Source organism: Hyperolius riggenbachi, chromosome 2, assembly GCF_040937935.1.
Source record: "Hyperolius riggenbachi isolate aHypRig1 chromosome 2, aHypRig1.pri, whole genome shotgun sequence".
In the NCBI taxonomy this organism is placed as follows: domain Eukaryota; kingdom Metazoa; phylum Chordata; class Amphibia; order Anura; family Hyperoliidae; genus Hyperolius; species Hyperolius riggenbachi.
The window spans coordinates 560,939,809-560,961,900 of record NC_090647.1 but is presented as its reverse complement, the minus strand read 5'-3'; the positions used below and the strand labels follow the sequence as shown (position 1 = coordinate 560,961,900).

General features: G+C 47.6%; 1 protein-coding gene across 1 annotated transcript in view; it reads left to right on the top strand.

Moving 5' to 3' along the window:
• Nucleotides 1-21,025, top strand: part of LOC137547380 (myelin-oligodendrocyte glycoprotein-like) — a 62,614-nt gene extending 41,589 nt beyond the window's left edge. The window contains exons 3-4 of the mRNA XM_068270929.1: nucleotides 9,502-9,605; nucleotides 19,508-21,025. Coding sequence (XP_068127030.1) covers nucleotides 9,502-9,605; nucleotides 19,508-19,780 — 377 coding nt within the window. The 3' untranslated portion in view covers nucleotides 19,781-21,025. The remainder of the gene's footprint in view (nucleotides 1-9,501; nucleotides 9,606-19,507) is intronic.
• The last annotated feature ends 1,067 nt before the right edge of the window (nucleotides 21,026-22,092 follow it).

The window sequence follows — 22,092 nt, the reverse complement described above, 5'->3', positions numbered from 1 at the left end:
GCGCGCGCGCACATTCACACACGCGCGCGCGCACATTCACACACGCGCGCGCGCACATTCACACACGCGCGCGCGCACATTCACACACGCGCGCGCGCACATTCACACACGCGCGCGCGAACATTCACACACGCGCGCGCGCACATTCACACACGCGCGCGCGCACATTCACACACGCGCGCGCGCACATTCACACACGCGCGCGCGCACATTCACACACGCGCGCGCGCACATTCACACACGCGCGCGCGCACATTCACACACGCGCGCGCGCACATTCACACACGCGCGCGCGCACATTCACACACGCGCGCGCGCACATTCACACACGCGCGCGCGCACATTCACACACGCGCGCGCGCACATTCACACACGCGCGCGCGCACATTCACACACGCGCGCGCGCACATTCACACACGCGCGCGCGCACATTCACACACGCGCGCGCGCACATTCACACACGCGCGCGCGCACATTCACACACGCGCGCGCGCACATTCACACACGCGCGCGCGCACATTCACACACGCGCGCGCGCACATGCGCGCGCACATTCACACACACGCACATTCACACACACGCGCGCGCACATTCACACACGCGCGTATATACACACACGCGCGTATATACACACACGCACGTATATACACACACACACGCACGTATATACACACACACACGCACGTATATACACACACGCACGTATATACACACACGCACGTACGTATATACACACACACACGCACGTATATACACACACACACGCGCATACACACACACACACACACGCACGTACGCACACGTACACACACACACGCACGTACGCACACGTACGCGCACACAAGCACACGTACGCGCACACACGCACACGTACGCGCACACACGCACACACGTACGCGCACGCACGCACACGTACGCGCACGTACGCGCACGTACGCGCACGTACGCACACGTACGCGCACGTACGCACACGCACGCACACGTACGCACACGCACGCACACGTACGCACACGCACGCACACGTACGCACGCACGCACACGCACGCACACGCACGCACACGCACGCACACGCACGCACACGCACGCACACGCACACGTACGCACGCACACGCACACGTACGCACACGCGCGTACACACACACACACACGCGCGTACACACACACACACACACACACACACACACACACACACACACACACACACACGCACGCGTGTACACACACACACACACACACGCGCGTACACACACACACACACACGCGCGTACATGTGTACACACACGCACACGTGTACACACACACACACACACACACACGTGTACACACACACACACACACACACACACACGTGTACACACACACACACGTACACACACACACACACACGTACACACACACACACACACACACACACGTACACGTGTACACACACACACACGTACACGTGTACACACACACACACACACACACGTACACGTGTACACACACACACACACGTACACGTGTACACACACACACACGTACACACACACGTACACACGTACGTACACACACGTAAGTACACGTACACACACACGTACGTACACAACACACAAACACACGTACACACACACACACACACACACACGTACGTACACACACGTACGTACACACACGTACACATGTACACGTACACGTACACACATGTACACGTACACAAACGTATACACACACGTACACGTATACACACGTACACATGTACACGTACACATGTACACATACACACACGTACACACGTACACACACGTACACACACACACACGTAAGTACACGTACACACACACACGTACGTACACACACACGTACGTACACAACACACAAACACACGTACACACACACACGTACGTACACACACGTACGTACACACACGTACACATGTACACGTACACACACGTACACATGTACACGTACACACATGTACACGTACACAAACGTATACACACGTACACGTATACACACGTACACATGTACACGTACACACGTACACACACACACGTACACGTACACACGCACGTACACACACACACACACGTACACACACACACACGTACACGCACACGTACACTTACACACACACACACGTACACGTACACTTACACACACACATGTACACGCACTTGTACACACGCACACGTACACACACACACGTACACGTACACACGTACACACACGTACACACACGTACACACACACACGTACACACGTACACTTACACACACGTACACGTACGTACACGTACACACGTACACACACACACTTACACACACACACACACGTGTACACGTACACACGTACACTTACACACGTACACACACACGTACACACATACGTACACGTACACACGTACACTTACACACACACACGTACACACACACGTACACTTACACACACGTACACTTACACACACGTACACTTACACACACACACTTACACACACACACGTACACTTACACACACACACGTAAGTACACGTACACACACACACGTACACGCACACACGTACACATGTACACGTACACATGTACACGTACACGTACACACATGTGCACGTACACAAACGTATACACACACGTACATGTATACACACGTACACATGTACACGTACACATGTACACACGTACACACACACACGTACACACGCACGTACACACACACACACGTACACACACGTACACGCACACACACGTACACACACGCACACGTACACTTACACACACACACGTACACGCACTTGTACACACGCACACGTACACACGCACACGTACACACACGTACACACACACACGTACACACACGTACACACACACACGTACACACACACACGTACACACGTACACTTACACACACGTACACTTACACACACGTACACACACGTACACGTACACACACGTACACGTACACACACACGTACACACACGTACGTACACGTACACACACACACGTACACACACGTACACGTACACACACGTACACACGTACACACACGTACACACACACACACGTACACACACACACACGTACACACGTACACTTACACACACACACGTACACACACACACGTACACACACACACACACACGTACACACACACACGTACACACACACACACGTACACACGTACACTTACACACACACACGTACACTTACACACACACACGTACACTTACACACACACACGTACACTTATACACACACACGTACACTTACACACACACACGTACACTTACACACACACACGTACACACGTACACGTACACACACACGTACGTACACAACACACAAACACACGTACGTACACACACGTACACATGTACACGTACACACATGTACACGTACACAAACGTATACACACACGTACACGTATACACACGTACACATGTACACGTACACATGTACACACGTACACATACACACACGTACACACGTACACGTACACACGCACGTACACACACACACACACACACGTACACACACACACACGTACACGCACACACACGTACACACACGTACACACACGTACACACACACACGTACACGCACTTGTACACACGCACACGTACACACACACACGTACACACACACACGTACACACACGTACACGTACACACACGTACACACACACACGTGTACACGTACACACACACACGTACACACGTACACTTACACACACGTACACACACACGTACGTACACGTACACACACACGTACACTTACACACACACACGTACACTTACACACACACACGTACACTTACACACACACGTACACTTACACACACACACACGTAAGTACACGTACACACACACGTACACGTACACACACACGTACGTACACAACACACAAACACACGTACGTACACACACACACACACGTACGTACGTACACACACGTACGTACACACACGTACACATGTACACGTACACACACACGTACACGTACACACATGTACACGTACACAAACGTATACGTACATGTACACACACGCACATACATACACACACACGTACACGTACACACACGTACGTACGTACGTACGTACGTACACGTACACACACACACACGTAAGTACACGTACACACACACACACACACACACGTACGTACACGTACACACACACACACACACACACGTACGTACACGTACACACACACACGCGTACGTACACACACACGCGCGTACGTACACGTACACGTACACACACACACCCGTACGTACACGTACACGTACACACACACACCCGTACGTACACAACACACAAACACACGTACACACACACACACACGTACGTACACACGTACGTACACACACGTACACATGTACACGTACACGTACACACATGTACACGTACACAAACGTATACACACACGTACACGTACACACACGTACACACGTACACGTACACACGTACACGTACACACACACACACGTACACACGCACGTACAAGCACGTATACACACACACACACACGTACACGTGCACACGCACGTACACGCACTTGTACACACGCACACGTACACACGCACGTACACACACACACGTACACACACGTACACTTACACACACACGTACACAAGCACGTACACACACACACGTACACACACACGTACACACACGTACACTTACACACACACGTACACGCACTTGTACACACGCACACGTACACACACACACACGTACACACACACACGTACACACACACACACGTACACACACACACACCTACACACACACACGTACACACACACACACCTACACACGTACACGTACACACACACGTACGTACACGTACACACACACGTACACACGTACACTTACACACACGTACACACACGTACACGTACACACAAACGTACGTACACGTACACACACACACACGGACACACGTACACACGTACACTTACACACACACACACGTACACTTACACACACACACACGTACACTTACACACACACACACGTAAGTACACGTACACACACACGTACGTACACACACACGTACATACACAACACGCAAACACACGTACGTACACACACGTACACACACACGTACGTACACACACGTACACATGTACACGTACACACACACGTACACGTACACACATGTACACGTACACAAACGTATACACACACGTACACGTACACAAACGTATACACACACGTACACGTACACACACGTACACATGTACACGTACACATGTACACATACACACACGTACACACGTACACACGTACACACACACGTACACACACACACACGTACACACACGTACACACACGTACACGCACACACACGTACACGCACACGTACACTTACACACACAAGTACACGCACTTGTACACACGTACACACACACACACACACGTACACACACACACGTACACACGTACACACACACGTACACACACGTACACGTGCACACACACGTACACGTACACACGTACACACACACGTACACACACACACACACACGTACACTTACACACACACACACACGTACACTTACACACACACACACACGTACACTTACACACACACACACACGTACGTGTGTACGTGTGTGTAAGTGTACGTGTGTACGTGTGTGTAACACGTACACACGTACACACACACACACGTACACTTACACACACGTACACTTACACACACACACGTACACTTACACACACACACATGTACACTTACACACACGTACACACACACACACGTACACTTACACACACGTACACTTACACACACACACGTACACTTACACACACACACGTACACTTACACACACACACACACGTACACTTACACACACACACACGTACACACACACACACGTACACTTACACACACACACACACACGTACACTTACACACACACACGTACACTTACACACACACACGTACACTTACACACACACACACGTACACTTACACACACACACACACGTACACTTACACACACACACACGTACACTTACACACACACACACGAACACTTACACACACACACGTACACTTACACACACACACACGTACACACACACACACGTACACTTACACACACACACACACACGTACACTTACACACACACACGTACACTTACACACACACACGTACACTTACACACACACACACGTACACTTACACACACACACACGTACACTTACACACACACACGTACACTTACACACACACACGTACACTTACACACACACACGTACACTTACACACACACACGTACACTTACACACACACACGTACACTTACACACACACACACACGTACACTTACACACACACACACACACACACACACACACACGTACACTTACACACACACACACACGTACACTTACACACACACACACACGTACACTTACACACACACGTACACTTACACACACACACACGTACACTTACACACACACACGTACACTTACACACACACACACACGTACACTCACACACACACACACGTACACACACACGTACACTTACACACACACGTACACTTACACACACACACGTACACTTACACACACACACACACACACGTACACTTACACACACACACACGTACACTTACACACACACACACACGTACACTTACACAAACACACACACACGTACACTTACACAAACACACACACGTACACTTACACACACACACACGTACACTTACACACACACACACGTACACTTACACACACACACGTACACTTACACACACACACACGTACACTTACACACACACACACACACGTACACTTACACACACACACACACACACATACACTCACACACACACACACACGTACACTTACACACACACGTACACTTACACACACACACACGTACACTTACACACACGTACACTTACACACACACGTACACTTACACAAACACACACACGTACACTTACACACACACACGTACACTTACACACACACACACGTACACTTACACACACGTACACTTACACACACACACACGTACACTTACACACACACACACGTACACTTACACACACACACACACACACGTACACTTACACACACACACACGTACACTTACACACACACACACACACACACGTACACTTACACAAACACACACACGTACACTTACACACACACACACGTACACTTACACACACACACGTACACTTACACACACACACACACGTACACTTACACACACACACGTACACTTACACACACACACGTACACTTACACACACACACGTACACTTACACACACACACGTACACTTACACACACACACGTACACTTACACACACACACACACACACACGTACACTTACACACACACACACACGTACACTTACACACACACACACACACGTACACTTACACACACACACACGTACACTTACACACACACACACGTACACTTACACACACACACGTACACTTACACACACACACGTACACTTACACACACACACGTACACTTACACACACACGTACACACGTTTAAGGTGTTTTAAAAACATACTTTTAAGTAGCATTTTATCGCTGTTATTCCTCTTATCAAAAATGCTTTCTTCTATCTCTACCTCGTTTCAGACTAGTTGCATATGTCCATGTTTTTGTTGAATCTCTCTGGCAGCCATAGGATGACAAGCTTATCTACAAATGCTTCCTGCTTGAACTGTGTTTCTGCCTCCTTTCTCAATACCTTGTGAGCTCTGATCATAGCCCAACTTCATACAGGCTTTCTGTCAGGGGCGTAACTAGAAATCACTGGTCCCCCTGCAAAATTTTGTATGCATCCCCCCTCCCCCTTTATGTACTGGTAAACTGGGAACCAATGTCCTTCAATTGCCTGGTGCACACTTGAATTCGTTTTACCCATGCAGATAAAAACCGACAGGAGTGAAGCGCTCCAGGCATTTTTTTTCTATCAATTACATTAGCTTCTTTGATAAACCATGCATGTTTATACATGTACAGACACACATGGTATACAGAAAACTGACAGCCTCAACTTCTTATTACTCTCACTCTGTCCATCTTTGATGGAGCAGAACTGGCTCTGCAGACTCTTCCAACATCATTACAATACAGAGCAATTGGGGAGGGGTAGAGAGGTTGGGGGCTAGGCACTGTACATAAGAGCCTGCTGCACACTGAATAAAAACTGTCTACAAATCTTTGTCTGTAAACTTTGAATGATTCCTTATCAGTGGCTGAGCAAATACAGTCATTACAGCTGTGCCCATCTTTTTCTCTTTTTTTTTGTACCGCAATAGGTAGCTATTATAGTTGCCCCAGTACAGATAGTATAGTTGCATGTATTCTAGTTGCCCCTGTATAGATAGTATAGTTGCCCCCAGCATAGGCAGTATTGTTGTACTCATTATAGATGGCATAGTTGCCCTAGTATAAGTAGTACAGTCACCCCAGTATAGTTGGCCCCAGGAAGGGAAGCAGCACCATAATTTTAAATAGTGATTTCTTTGTATACATCTCTAGATGCAGAAAAGGCATTTGATATGGTGTTCTGAGTTTTTTTTTTTTTTTTTTTTTTAAAGAAACGCTTAACAAATTTGGGTTAGTAGGCAACATCCGGACTGGTCACTGTGGCCCTGTGTGGTGACAGGAGTGGTGTACCTGTCTGAAGGGGAGCTCTGGCATTCCCTATCCTGAAGAGGATTGAGTGCATTATGGTGTCTGTGGTATAACTGCTCGTGAACATCCAGACTGGTATTACGGCTCTTTACACCCAACCAACAGCTACAGTAGTGTCGTCTGGGTTTAGCTCCAGAACATTCAATCAAGACTACAAATGACAACTGGCAAGGCTGTCCCCTTACCCTCTCATTTTTACCCTCATAATGGAAACCCTAGCATTACAATTAAATCTAACCTAGCAATAAAAGGCATCCCCTGCCGTGATATGTCACACAAAATAGGAATATTTGCTGATGACAAGATACTGGCAATAAATAATCCATTCATTTCTCTGCCACACCTGATTGATGACCTCAACTCCTTCTCAAAGATATCTTATTAGTAGATCAACCAGACCAAGTCATACAAAGTTAATATAAAAGTTAGGGAAGCTGAAAAGATAGGAACAGAATAGTGGCGTGCAGTGATTGTCTGGAGCAGACCGGAGAGCACTTCCTGTACAGAGGTCAGCTGATGGGGAGGGACATCCCGTCACTTAACTGGCAGCACAGAGGGGGGCGGGTAGAACCCTTTACCAGATCACTCAGCACACTGGTTTATCTGCTGGATCACTGAGGATCTCCCTGATCTGCTGCAGATCTCTCTGTCCAGGCAAACAGATTGGCTCAGCACTATCACTTTCTGACTCTTTCTCTCTTGTCTCCTCCATGCTTCCCTCATCCAGGGACAAATCAGGTGAGACATCACTGGAGATATGTGCTGATGGATTGCATGTTTATCACACATGTAACATTGTATATATGGTTTTCTTACAGAGCCTGAGCGTTCCTTGTGGAAGAGAGGCATTTTCATTGCTGCTGCTGCTGTTGCTGTGGTTGTCACATTGCTGGACGGATTGATGATCTATATTATATATCGGGTGAGTAGCAGTCACATCTCTGCACTGAGTGGTGAAATGATGAGTTCCTGGTAATGTAGAGTCTGTGATTTTACTGGTCTCACCTCTTCCATCCTCTCCCCTCTTCTCTTCCAAGCATTAATTATCATTGGTGGGGCTGCTCCTTAGCCTCCCAGTGTATATGCAGTCCTCCATCTCGTGTGTCCCTGCCACAGCTGAAAGTGCTTGTAACATTACGTGGTCTCAGCTGCCGCAATGTATGCCAGGAGATGTAGTCCATGCTGCGAGATGTAAACTGCATTACTGGAGTCAGGACCACAAGATATCACTGCAGGCACTTCAAACTGAAGGAGGCATGGAGAACTGCATACACGTGGTGGTGGGGAGGGTCTGTACTGCCCCATGGAGAGGAAAGCAGGAGGAGAAGCTGCAGAGACAGAGGGAGGGGCAGAGAGATAAATACCGCCTCCTCACCTCTCAGCCCTGCTAGTCAGCAAAGAGGACCTGTCACCTCTGTATCACCTCTTATCTCACACCATAAACTGCCATAATACCCGACATGCAGCGGTCAGTGGCGGGATGTGAGCTGTGTATAGGCTAAGTGATGTATGTCCTGTGATGTCACCTGACCTCTCACCCTGATGTATGCATGTTCTGTGATGTCACCTGACCTCACCCCCTGATGTATGTTCTGTGATGTCACCTGACCTCACCCCCTGATGTATGTTCTGTGAGGTCACCTGACCTCTCCCCCTGATGCATGTATGTTGTGTGATGTCACCTGACCTCTCCCCTGATGTACAGTACAGACCAAAAGTTTGGACACCTTCTCATTCAAAGAGTTTTCTTTATTTTCATGACTATGAACATTGTAGATTCACACTGAAGGCATCCAAACTATGAATTAACACATGTGGAAATATAGTACATAACCAAAAAAAAACTGAAAATATGTCATATTCTAGGTCAGGCATGGGCAAACTTGGCCCTCCAGCTGTTACGGAACTACAAGTCCCACAATGCATTGCAGGAGTCCGACAGCCACAGTCATGACTCAAAAAGGCAAATGCATTGTGGGACTTGTAGTTCCGTGACAGCTGGAGGGCTGAGTTTGCCCATGCCTGTTCTAGGTTCTTCAAAGTAGCCACTTTTTTGCTTTGATTACTGCTTTGCACACTCTTGGCATTCTCTTGATGAGCTTCAAGTGGTAGTCACCTGAAATGGTCTTTCAACAGTCTTGGAGTTCCCAGAGATGCTTAGCACTTGTTGGCCCTTTTGCCTTTACTCTGCGGTCCAGCTCACCCCAAACCATCTCGATTGGGTTCAGGTCTGGTGACTGTGGAGGCCAGGTCATCTGGCGCAGCACCACATTGCTCTCCTTCCTGGTCAAATGGCCCTTAAATGATGGTCCAACTAAACGCAAACCGGATGGAATAGCATGCCGCTACAAGATGCTGTGGTAGCCATGCTGGTTCAGTATGCCTTCAATTTTGAATAAATCCCCAAAAGTGTCACCAACAAAGCACCCCCACACCATCACACCTCCTCCATGTTTCCTGGTGGGAACCAGGCATGTAGAGACCATCCGTTCACCTTTGGTTGGAACCAAAAACTAAAATTTGGACTCCTCAGTAGAGATGGCCCGAACCTCAGATTTTTGGTTTGCGAACTTCCACAAATGTTCGCAAACATGCGAACTTCCACAAACCGCAATAGACTTCAATGGGGAATGGGGAAAACTAGAAACATTTATGCTGGCCACAATAGCAGTGTTCTCTCCAGGCTCTATTAGCCGGGTGCTCCACCCGGCTAGTTTTGGTGAGCACCCGGTTGTCATCAGCTCACCTCCTGCTCTGCTGTAAGCAGAATTGTGCAGGGAAGCACCTGCCCTGCATTCTCTCATCTCGCCCCACCCGGCTAGTTTTCCATGCCACCTGGCTAGTTTTCCATGCCACCCGGCTACTTTTTCATACCACCCGGCTAGAAAAGAATTCTGGGGAGAACACTGAATAGTGATGGAAAAGATGTTTCAAGGGGTCTAACATCTGAGTTTTTGCATGGATGAGTGGGATAGACGCCAAAAGTCCCGGGGAAAAAAATCTGGATTTGATGCAAAGCAGCGTTTTAAGGGCAGAAATCGCATTGCATGCTAAATTGGAGGCCTAAAGTGCTTTAAAACATCTTGCATGTGTATACATCAATCAGGTAGTGTAATTAGTGTACTGCTTCACACTGACACACCAAACTCACTGTGTAGCACACCGCAAACAGCTGTTTGTATAGTGACGGCCTTGCTGGACTGGTGCGCGCCATGGCCAGAGTGCAGGTTTCAAGCCCATATGGTCGCCGGGCTGAGGTAGCTCAATGACAGAACAGTGACTGTCCAGCTGATCGAATTTGGTCTGTCCACAATGAAGCAACGACCGTATTATCTTGGGTGTGCCCCCCCCTCCCGAGACACTCATATAGCCGTCGGTCATTGCTTCATTGTGATACGCAAGCCCCTTCACCGCGGCAAGGTATTGATCACGAAGGGGAATTGACACATGTACATGCCTTTTGTTTTGTTGTCGCAGCCGCAGAAAAATTAGGCAGGCATGTACACTCACCAGAAAAATTATTATAGCGGCTGCTGCTAGCACCAGCCTTAAAAACTCAGGAATCCGCCAGGAGTCCTGGTGGACCCTGTTGTTGGTGGCGGAGAAGGCAGTCAAGCGGCCTGCGGGCAGAGGTTCTGTGTGGGGAGTGACTTACTCATGGGGCAGGCAGAGATGCTGTGTGTGGGGACCTTTTTGAGAAAGAATTGCGGCCTGGTATCTTTCACTGCGGTGTGTGGCTTTGCTTTTGTGTGCTGCTTTTCCTCAGGTGGTCATTCCATTGCAGTTTGTGCTTTGTAATTATGTGCCTTCGTAAGGTAGTTGTCTCTGCGCGGGTCTTGGTCTTTCCACGGCTCAATTTTCGGTGGCAGAGAGTACAGATGGCATTGCTCTCATCTGAGGCAGACACACAAATATTTCCACACCGCTGAGCCCTGGGGTGATGGCACTTTGGTGGTGGCGGCCGACTGAGTGTTAAGTGTGGTGCCAGAATCAGAGTAGGAGGAGGAAGATATGTCACGCTTCTGTGCGGAAGCTGAGAAAGATGAGGTGTTCTGTGTTATAGTCAACTACATCCTGACAATATTGGGGGTTGATGGCACGTGCCTTCTTCTGAACACTATACTTTGGTCGAGGGTCACACAAAATCACGACAGCGAGATCTCGAACAGACCTGCTAGGTGGCCTGCCTCTGGCTCTGCCTTTTGTTTTGTCCATATTGGGGGGGGGGGGGATGAAGTGAAAGGTATGCACTGACTTGATTAATACAATGTACGGTTACACAGGTGCAGTGAACAGGTTGCAGTGACTGGTATTACAAATGTGCAGCTGCCTGTCAAACACACAGGTACCCTAAACAGGTGGAATGACTGGTGGTATTAACAATGAATGCGCTCACTTAGGTATAGGTAGGTAGGTGCACTGAACATTGAACAGGTGCAGTGATTGGGATTACAAATGTGCAGCTACCACACACACGCACACACAGAGACGCACACACAGAGACGCACACACAGAGACGCACACACAGAGACGCACACACAGAGACGCACACACAGAGACGCACACACAGAGACGCACACACAGAGACGCACACACAGACACACACAGACAGACACACACAGACAGACACACACACACAGACACACACAGACAGACACACACACACAGACACACACACACAGACACACACACACAGACACACACACACAGACACACACACAGACACACACACAGACACACACACACACACACACACAGACACACACACACAGACACACACACAGACACACACACACAGACACACACACACAGACACACACACACAGACACACACACACAGACACACACACAGACACACACACACACAGACACACACAGACACACACACAAACACACACACACAGACACACACACACAGACACACACACAGACACACACACACAGACACACACACACACAGACACACACACACAGACACACACACACAGACAGACACACAGACACACACACACAGACACACACACACACACACAGACACACACACACAGACACACACACACAGACACACACACACACACAGACACACACACACAGACACACACACACAGACACACACACACACAGACAGACACACACACACGTACGTACGTACGTACGTACGTACGTACGTACGTACGTACGTACGTACGTACGTACGTACGTAGTCACTGAATGTGCTGGGCCTGGCAGTGGCACAGTAGGAATTAAGGTGCCAAAGCCAGCTGTGACTGACTGACAGGGCTGTATATAATGCAAGTGGGCCACACAACAAAAAAAAAATTAGTGCCTGACTCTGCCTGCCTCTTATAAGGGGGGGGGGGGGGGGCTCCAGGAGGGAGTGTAGCCTGTTTGGCTACTATGTGCCTGCTGACTGTGATGTAGAAGGTCAAAATTGACCCTAATGATGCACTATGGGGCGAATCGAACTTCCGCAAAAGTTCGCGGTTGTCCGCGAAACCATGGAAGTTTGCCGGTTCCCGTTCGCCGGCGAACGGTTCGGGCCATCTCTACTCATCAGGGCAAAGCACAGATTCCCACTGGTCTAATGTCCATTCCTTGTGTTCTTTAGCCCAAACAAGTCTCTTCTGCTTGTTGCCTGTCCTTAGCAGTGGTTTCCTAGCAGATATTCTACCATGAAGGCCTGATTCACACAGTCTCCTCCTAACAGTTGTTCTAGAGATGTGTCTGCTGCTAGAACTCTGTGTGGCATTGGCCTGGTCTCTAATCTGAGCTGCTGGTAACCTGCGATTTCTGAGGCTGGTGACTCGGATTAACTTATCCTCCGCAGCAGAGGTGACTCTTGGTCTTCCTTTTCTGGGGCGGTCCGCATGTGAGCCAGTTTCTTTGTAGCGTTTGATGGTTTTTGAGACTGCACTTGGGGACACTTTCAAAGTTTTCCCAATTTTTCACACTGACTGACCTTCATTTCTTTAAGTAATGATGGCCACTCATTTTTCTTTACTGAGCTGCTTTTTTTCTTGCCATAATACAGATTCTAACAGTCTATTCAGTAGGACTATCAGCTATACTACACTATACTGTACTATACTTCCAGATGTGTTAATTCATAGTTTGGATGCCTTCAGTGTGAATCTGCAATGTTCATAGTCATGAGAATAAAGAAAACTCTTTGAATGAGAAGGTGTGTCCAAACTTTTGGTCTGTACTGTATGTATGTTCTGTGATGTCACCTGACCTCTCCCCCTGATGTATGTATGTTCTGTGTTGTCACCTGATCTCTCCCCTGATGTATGTTCTGTGATGTCACCTGACCTCTCCCCGATGTATGTTCTGTGATGTCACCTGACCTCTCCCCCTGATGTTTGTATGTTCTGTGATGTCACCTGACCTCTCCCCCTGATGTATGTATGTTCTGTGATGTCACCTGACCTCTCCCCCTGATGTATGTATGTTCTGTGATGTCACCTGACCTCTCACCCTTTTGTATGTTCTGTGATGTCACCTGACCTCTCTCCCTGATGTATGTATGTTCTGTGACGTCACCTGACCTCTCTCCCTGATGTATGTATGTTCTGTGAGGTCTCCTGACCTCTCCCCCTGATGTATGTTCTGTGATGTCCCCCGACCTCTCCCCCTGATGTATGTACTGTATATTCCTGCGTATACGACTACTTTTTAACCCTTGAAAATCTTCTGAAAAGTTGGGGGTCGTCTTATACGACGGGTGTCATTGATGCCGGGTGATACGCCCTATCCTGTTACCGCCTCTCAGATCTCCCTGCTGAGGGAGCGCAATCTATTCTTCCATACCGCTCTGATAAACAGGTAGACAAGGAGAGCTGACCAGTCTACTTAACCTCCCTGGCGGTAAGCCCGTGCTGAGCACGGGCTATGCCGCCGGGAGGCACCGCTCAGGCCCCGCTGGGCCGATTTGCATAATTCTTTTTTTGCTGCACGCAGCTAGCACTTTGCTAGCTGCGTGCAGTGCCCGATCGCCGCCGCTACCCGCCGATCCGCCGCTATACGCGTCGCCGCAGCCGCCCCCCCCCCCCAGACCCCGTGCGCTGCCTGGCCAATCAGTGCCAGGCAGCGCCGTGGGGTGGATCGGAGTCCCCTTTGACGTCACGACGTCGATGACGTCATCCCGCCCCGTCGCCATGGCGACGGGGGAAGCCCTCCAGGAGATCCCGTTCTTTGAACGGGATCTCCTGATCTCCGATCGCCGGCGGCTATCATGTAGCGAGACCTCGTCTCGCTACATGAAAAAAAAAAAATAAAAATAAAAAAAAAACGTATTTGCTGCCCCCTGGCGGATTTTGCCAAACCGCCAGGAGGGTTAAGGAGAGTTGACCAATGCAACAAGTCAATTGACTATATACTGTTATATACTGGGTAACACATACAGTACAGCACCAGTATCTGTTCATAAACAGCACCAGTACATGATTTTTTTTAATTTTGTTTTTAATTTTGTGTGCATTGAAAGAGGGGTAGTCTTATACGGCGAGTATATCCCAAACTCTGTATTTTAACTGGAAAAGTTGGGGGGTCGTCTTATACGCCCAGTCGTCTTATACGCCAGAATATACGGTATGTTCTGTGATGTCACCTGATCTCTACCCCTGATGTATGTTCTGTGATGTCACCTGACCTCTCCCCCTGATGGTATGTACAGTGGTGTGAAAAACTATTTGCCCCCTTCCTGATTTCTTATTCTTTTGCATGTTTGTCACACTTAAATGTTTCTGCTCATCAAAAACCGTTAACTATTAGTCAAAGATAACATAATTGAACACAAAATGCAATTTTAAATGATGGTTTTTATTATTTAGTGAGTAAAAAAACTCCAAACCTACATGGAGCTGTGTGAAAAAGAGATTGCCCCCTGAACCTAATAACTGGTTGGGCCATCCTTAGCAGCAATAACTGCAATCAAGCGTTTGCAATAACTTGCAACGAGTCTTTTACAGCGCTCTGGAGGAATTTTGGCCCACTCATCTTTGCAGAATTGTTGTAATTCAGCTTTATTTGAGGGTTTTCTAGCATGAACCGCCTTTTTAAGGTCATGCCACAACATCTCAATAGGATTCAGGTCAGGACTTTGACTAGGCCACTCCAAAGTCTTCATTTTGTTTTTCTTCAGCCATTCAGAGGTGGATTTACTGGTGTGTTTTGGGTCATTGTCCTGCTGCAGCACCCAAGATCGCTTCAGCTTGAGTTGACGAACAGATGGCCGGACATTCTCCTTCAGGATTTTTTGGTAGACAGTAGAATTCATGGTTCCATCGATCACAGCAAGCCTTCCAGGTCCTGAAGCAACAAAACAACCCCAGACCATCACACTACCGCCACCATATTTTACTGTTGGTATGATGTTCTTTTGCTGAAATGCTGTATTACTTCTATGCCAGATGTAACGGGACACGCACCTTCCAAAAAGTTCAACTTTTGTCTCGTCGGTCCACAAGGTATTTTCCCAAAAGTCTTGGCAATCATTGAGATGTTTTTTTAGCAAAATTGAGACGAGCCTTAATGTTCTTTTTGCTTAAAAGTGGTTTGCGCCTTGGATATCTGCCATGCAGGCTGGTTTTGCCCAGTCTCTTTCTTATGGTGGAGTCGTGAACACTGACCTTAATTGAGGCAAGTGAGGCCTGCAGTTCTTTTTGCCATTTGTGGATAATGGCTTTCAATGTGGTTCGCTGGAGTCCCAAAGCTTTAGAAATGGCTTTATAACCTTTACCAGACTGATAGATCTCAATTACAGTGCTTTTGTTCTCATTTGTTCCTGAATTTCTTTGGATCTTGGCATGATATCTAGCTTTTGAGGTGCTTTTGGTCTACTTCTCTGTGTCAGATAGCTCCTATTTAAGTGATTTCTTGATTGAAACAGGTGTGGCAGTAATCAGGCCTGGGGGTGACTACAGAAATTGAACTCAGGTGTGATAAACCACAGTTATTTTTTTAACAAGGGGGGCAATCACTGTTTCACACAGGGCCATGTAGATTCGGAGTTTTTTTTCTCACTAAATAATAAAAACCATCATTTAAAACTGCATTTTGTGTTCAATTATGTTATCTTTGACTAATAGTTAACGGTTTTTGATGAGCCGAAACATTTAAGTGTGACAAACATGCAAAAGAATAAGAAATCAGGAAGGGGGCAAATAGTTTTTCACACCACTGTATACCCCTGACTACATATACTGGCACATATATACCCCTGACTACATATACTGGGACATATATACCCCCTGACTACATATACTGGGCACATATACCCCTGGCTTCATATACTGGGACATATACCCCTAGCTACATATACTGGGACATATACCCCTGGCTTCATAGCCTTAATGTTCTTTTTGCTTAAAAGTGGTTTGCGCCTTGGATATCTGCCATGCAGGCCGTTTTTGCCCAGTCTCTTTCTTATGGTGGAGTCGTGAACACTGACCTTAATTGAGGCAAGTGAGGCCTGCAGTTCTTTAGATGTTGTCCTGGGGTCTTTTGTGGCCTCTCGGATGAGTTTTCTCTGCGCTCTTGGGGTAATTTTGGTCGGCCGGCCACTCCTGGGAAGGTTCATCACTGTTCCATGTTTTTGCCATTTGTGGATAATGGCTCTCACTGTGGTTTGCTGGAGTCCCAAAGCTTTAGAAATGGTTTTATAACCTTTACCATACTGATAGATCTCGATTACAGTACTTTTGTTTTCATTTGTTCCTGAATTTCTTTGGATCTTGGCATGATGTCTAGCTTTTGAGGTGCTTTTGGTCTACTTCTCTGTGTCAGATAGCTCCTATTTAAGTGATTTCTTGATTGAAACAGGTGTGGCAGTAATCAGGCCTGGGGGTGACAACAGAAATTGAACTCAGGTGTGGTAAACCACAGTTAAGTTATTTTTTAACAAGGGGGGCAATCACTTTTTCACACAGGGCCTTTTAGATTTGGAGTTTTTTTTCTCACTAAATAATAAAATCCATCATTTAAAACTGCATTTTGTGTTCAATTATGGTATCTTTGACTAATAGTTAACGGTTTTTGATGAGCAGAAACATTTAAGTGTGACAAACATGCAAAATAATAAGAAATCAGGAAGGGGGCAAATAGTTTTTCACACCACTGTATGTATGTTCTGTGATGTCACCTGACCTCTCTCCCTGATGTATGTGTGTTCTGTGATGTCACCTGACCTCTCCCCCTGATGTATGTGTGTTCTGTGAGGTCACCTGACCTCTCCCCCTGATGCATGTATGTTCTGTGATGTCACCTGACCTCTCCCCTGATGTTTGTATGTTCTGTGATGTCACCTGACCTCTCTCCCTGATGTTTGTATGTTCTGTGATGTCACCTGACCTCTCACCCTGATGTATGTTCTGTGATGTCACCTGACCTCTCCCCCTGATGTATGTATGTTCTGTGATGCCACCTGACCTCTCCCCCTGATGTATGTATGTTCTGTGATGTCACCTGACCTCTCCCCCTGATGTATGTATGTTCTGTGATGTCACCTGACCTCTCCCCCTGATGTATGTATGTTCTGTGATGTCACCTGACCTCTCCCCCTGATGTATGTATGTTCTGTGATGTCACCTGACCTCTCACCCTGATGTATGTATGTTCTGTGATGTCACCTGACCTCTCCCCCTGATGTATGTATGTTCTGTGATGTCACCTGACCTCTCCCCCTGATGTATGTATGTTCTGTGATGTCACCTGACCTCTCCACCTGATGTATGTATGTTCTGTGATGTCACCTGACCTCTCCCCCTGATGTATGTATGTTCTGTGATGTCACCTGACCTTTCCCCCTGCTTCTTATGTTCTCAGAACCGTCACCAGAAGATGGCAAATGAGTATGTGGAGAAATTTGCAGGACTAGTAAAGTGGATTGCAGTTCCCAACAAAGAAAATGGCTGTACTCCCCCTGGTAGTGAGGACTCTGTGGATACAGCAGACAGACAGCACCTCCACATCACTCCAAACTACAGGGCTGTGGAGTCGGTACAAAAATCTTCCGACTCCAACTCCGACTCCTCAGTTTATGAAACCACGACTCCGGGTACCCAAAATGGCTCCGACTCCTCGACTCCGACTCCTTAGTCTATTACTTAACAGTGCTGTGGATTTTGTACAAAAATCATCCGACTCCAACTCCCGACTCAGACTCCTCAGTTTATGAAATCAACGACTCCGACTCCGACTCCGGGTGCCCAAAATTGCCTCGACTCCGACTCCTCGACTCCGACTCCACAGCCCTGCCAAACTGTTGAGCTCCTCGCCACAGAATGTCTGGAGGTTGTCGGCAGAGAGTCCGTATGGTTGGGATTCGGGGACCCCCTGCTCCACTGTGCATACTGTGATACTTTTCATTGTTGTGCAATGTCTGTCTGTCTCTCTCATACATTTTACAAAGCAAATGGCCAAACTTAGAGAAGAAACTGGGCCCTGCCCTGCAGCCTCTCTCCGCCTTACTACAGGGTGAAACATGAATTTACTTTAATTGAAAATTATGCGGTCTGTGGATCTTATTGATTGCTGGAACCAGAGACTTTGAGAACGCACCTTATAGAACTTGCTGATGAGTCACCATGGAATGGTACGCCAAACACCATGACTATGAGAACTGTACTGGTGGCCAGGCATGGATGGCCAAGTGCTGACTGAAATTTAGTCGTGTTACCTGTCAGAGATGTGACAAATCTGCTGTAGCCCACATGACACTGTTTCTGCTAGTACTGTTTCCTGACCTCCATGGGAAAAGCTTGCTATCGATATATTGGGTCCTTTTACAAAGGCCCCCTTTGATTGTTGCTTTGCCATAACCGCATAGCTCCCACTGTCCCTCTTTGGAAACCCGATCGCTCCGCCCCTCTTTCTCTCTCTCTTTCTCTCTCTCTCTCTCTCTCTCTCTCTCTCATGTGTCCCTCTTTCAGGACTGATCTCATGGTCGTGGGTTCATGCACTCAGGAATGAGTTTGGTAAAGTATCTATTTTATAAATTCATGTACAGGTAGTCCCCAACTTACGAACGACCCACCGATAGGGATGGCCTGATCCCGTTGTGATGTCACTTCCGCATGGTGCAGGCGCATGGCCACCCGCAGTAGCAGCATTGGACTTGCCTCCACGCGGAGTCCAACGCTGTCTGTCGTCCTCTCTCCGCCACCTGCCACTGCTGGCTCACAACGGCATTGCTTTACTTCCTGTACGTCATGTGATCTACAGGTTCCTGTATGTCACATGACATACAGGAAGTGAAGCGATGCTGGAGGCGGTGTGGCTGGATTGGCAGTGCTGGATTTGGGCGGAAAGGTGAGTCCAGCCCTGCTGCTTGGAGGGGGGGGAGCGAGGCATGGGGGGACTAAGTCACAGGTGCGGGACTAACAGGGTGGTGGACAGAGGCACAGAGGGTGGGGGACAAACAGAGGCACATAGGGGGAGAAAGAGCTTCAAAGGGGGGCAAAAAGCATGGGGGGGGGGCTAATGGGCATGGGGGTGACAAACAGGCACAGAGGGGGAACGAAGGCACTGAAGGGGACAAACGAGCACAGAGGGAGACAAGGAGGCACAGAGAGGGACACTGCAGACATAAGGGGGTACATAGGAGGCAAAGGGGACAGAGATGACACAGCATTCCATCTGAAGAACGGATTCAGGTTAAAGTGAACCCCTCCGGATTAAAAAACTAATCAGCAGAACTGAAAAGGCTTGGTGTTTTTTTTAACAGTTTCACAGCATCAGAACTTTGTTTTTCTTACCCAAGCATCATTTTTAGCTGCATTTTTAGCTAAGCTCCGCCCCCTCAAAGAAATCTGCCCGGGCGGTTTTTCCCTGATGCTGTGCAAAGCATGATGGGATTTCCTATGTTTTTGTTCACGTTGCCTAGCAACTGGGAGGGGTGATCAGGACACAGGACAGTTGGAACTGTGTCTCATACTCCGTCACCTCCTTTTAACCAAAAAGATGGCTGCCATCATGAAATCAAACATCTGCCTGTTCATTTAAAACAGAGTGGGTAAGAGATATTACCTATCTATTTTAATTAGCATAACTAATGTAACTTAATGACAGTATGTTTGTTTAGGCTGGAGTTCCTCTTTAAGAACAAACCTACAGTCCATATCTCGTTTGTTAACCGGGGACTACCTGTACTTCAGATGACCAAAGCTGTTAGATATTTATTATGTTGTTTGACTATTACATATAACACTATTCTATGTAATTTTGAGTCTTCTTCTTATATACCGGTAACTACAATATATTTTTCATGTAAAGACTCTGATTTAGGACTCTGTATTTCATTGCAGATGTCTGTGATAGTACAGATACACTCATGATCTTCACCATATGTAGCTGAAGAACTCAAAAGTTACATCACAGCATTATTGCTGGTCCAATCAGAAGGCAGAGCA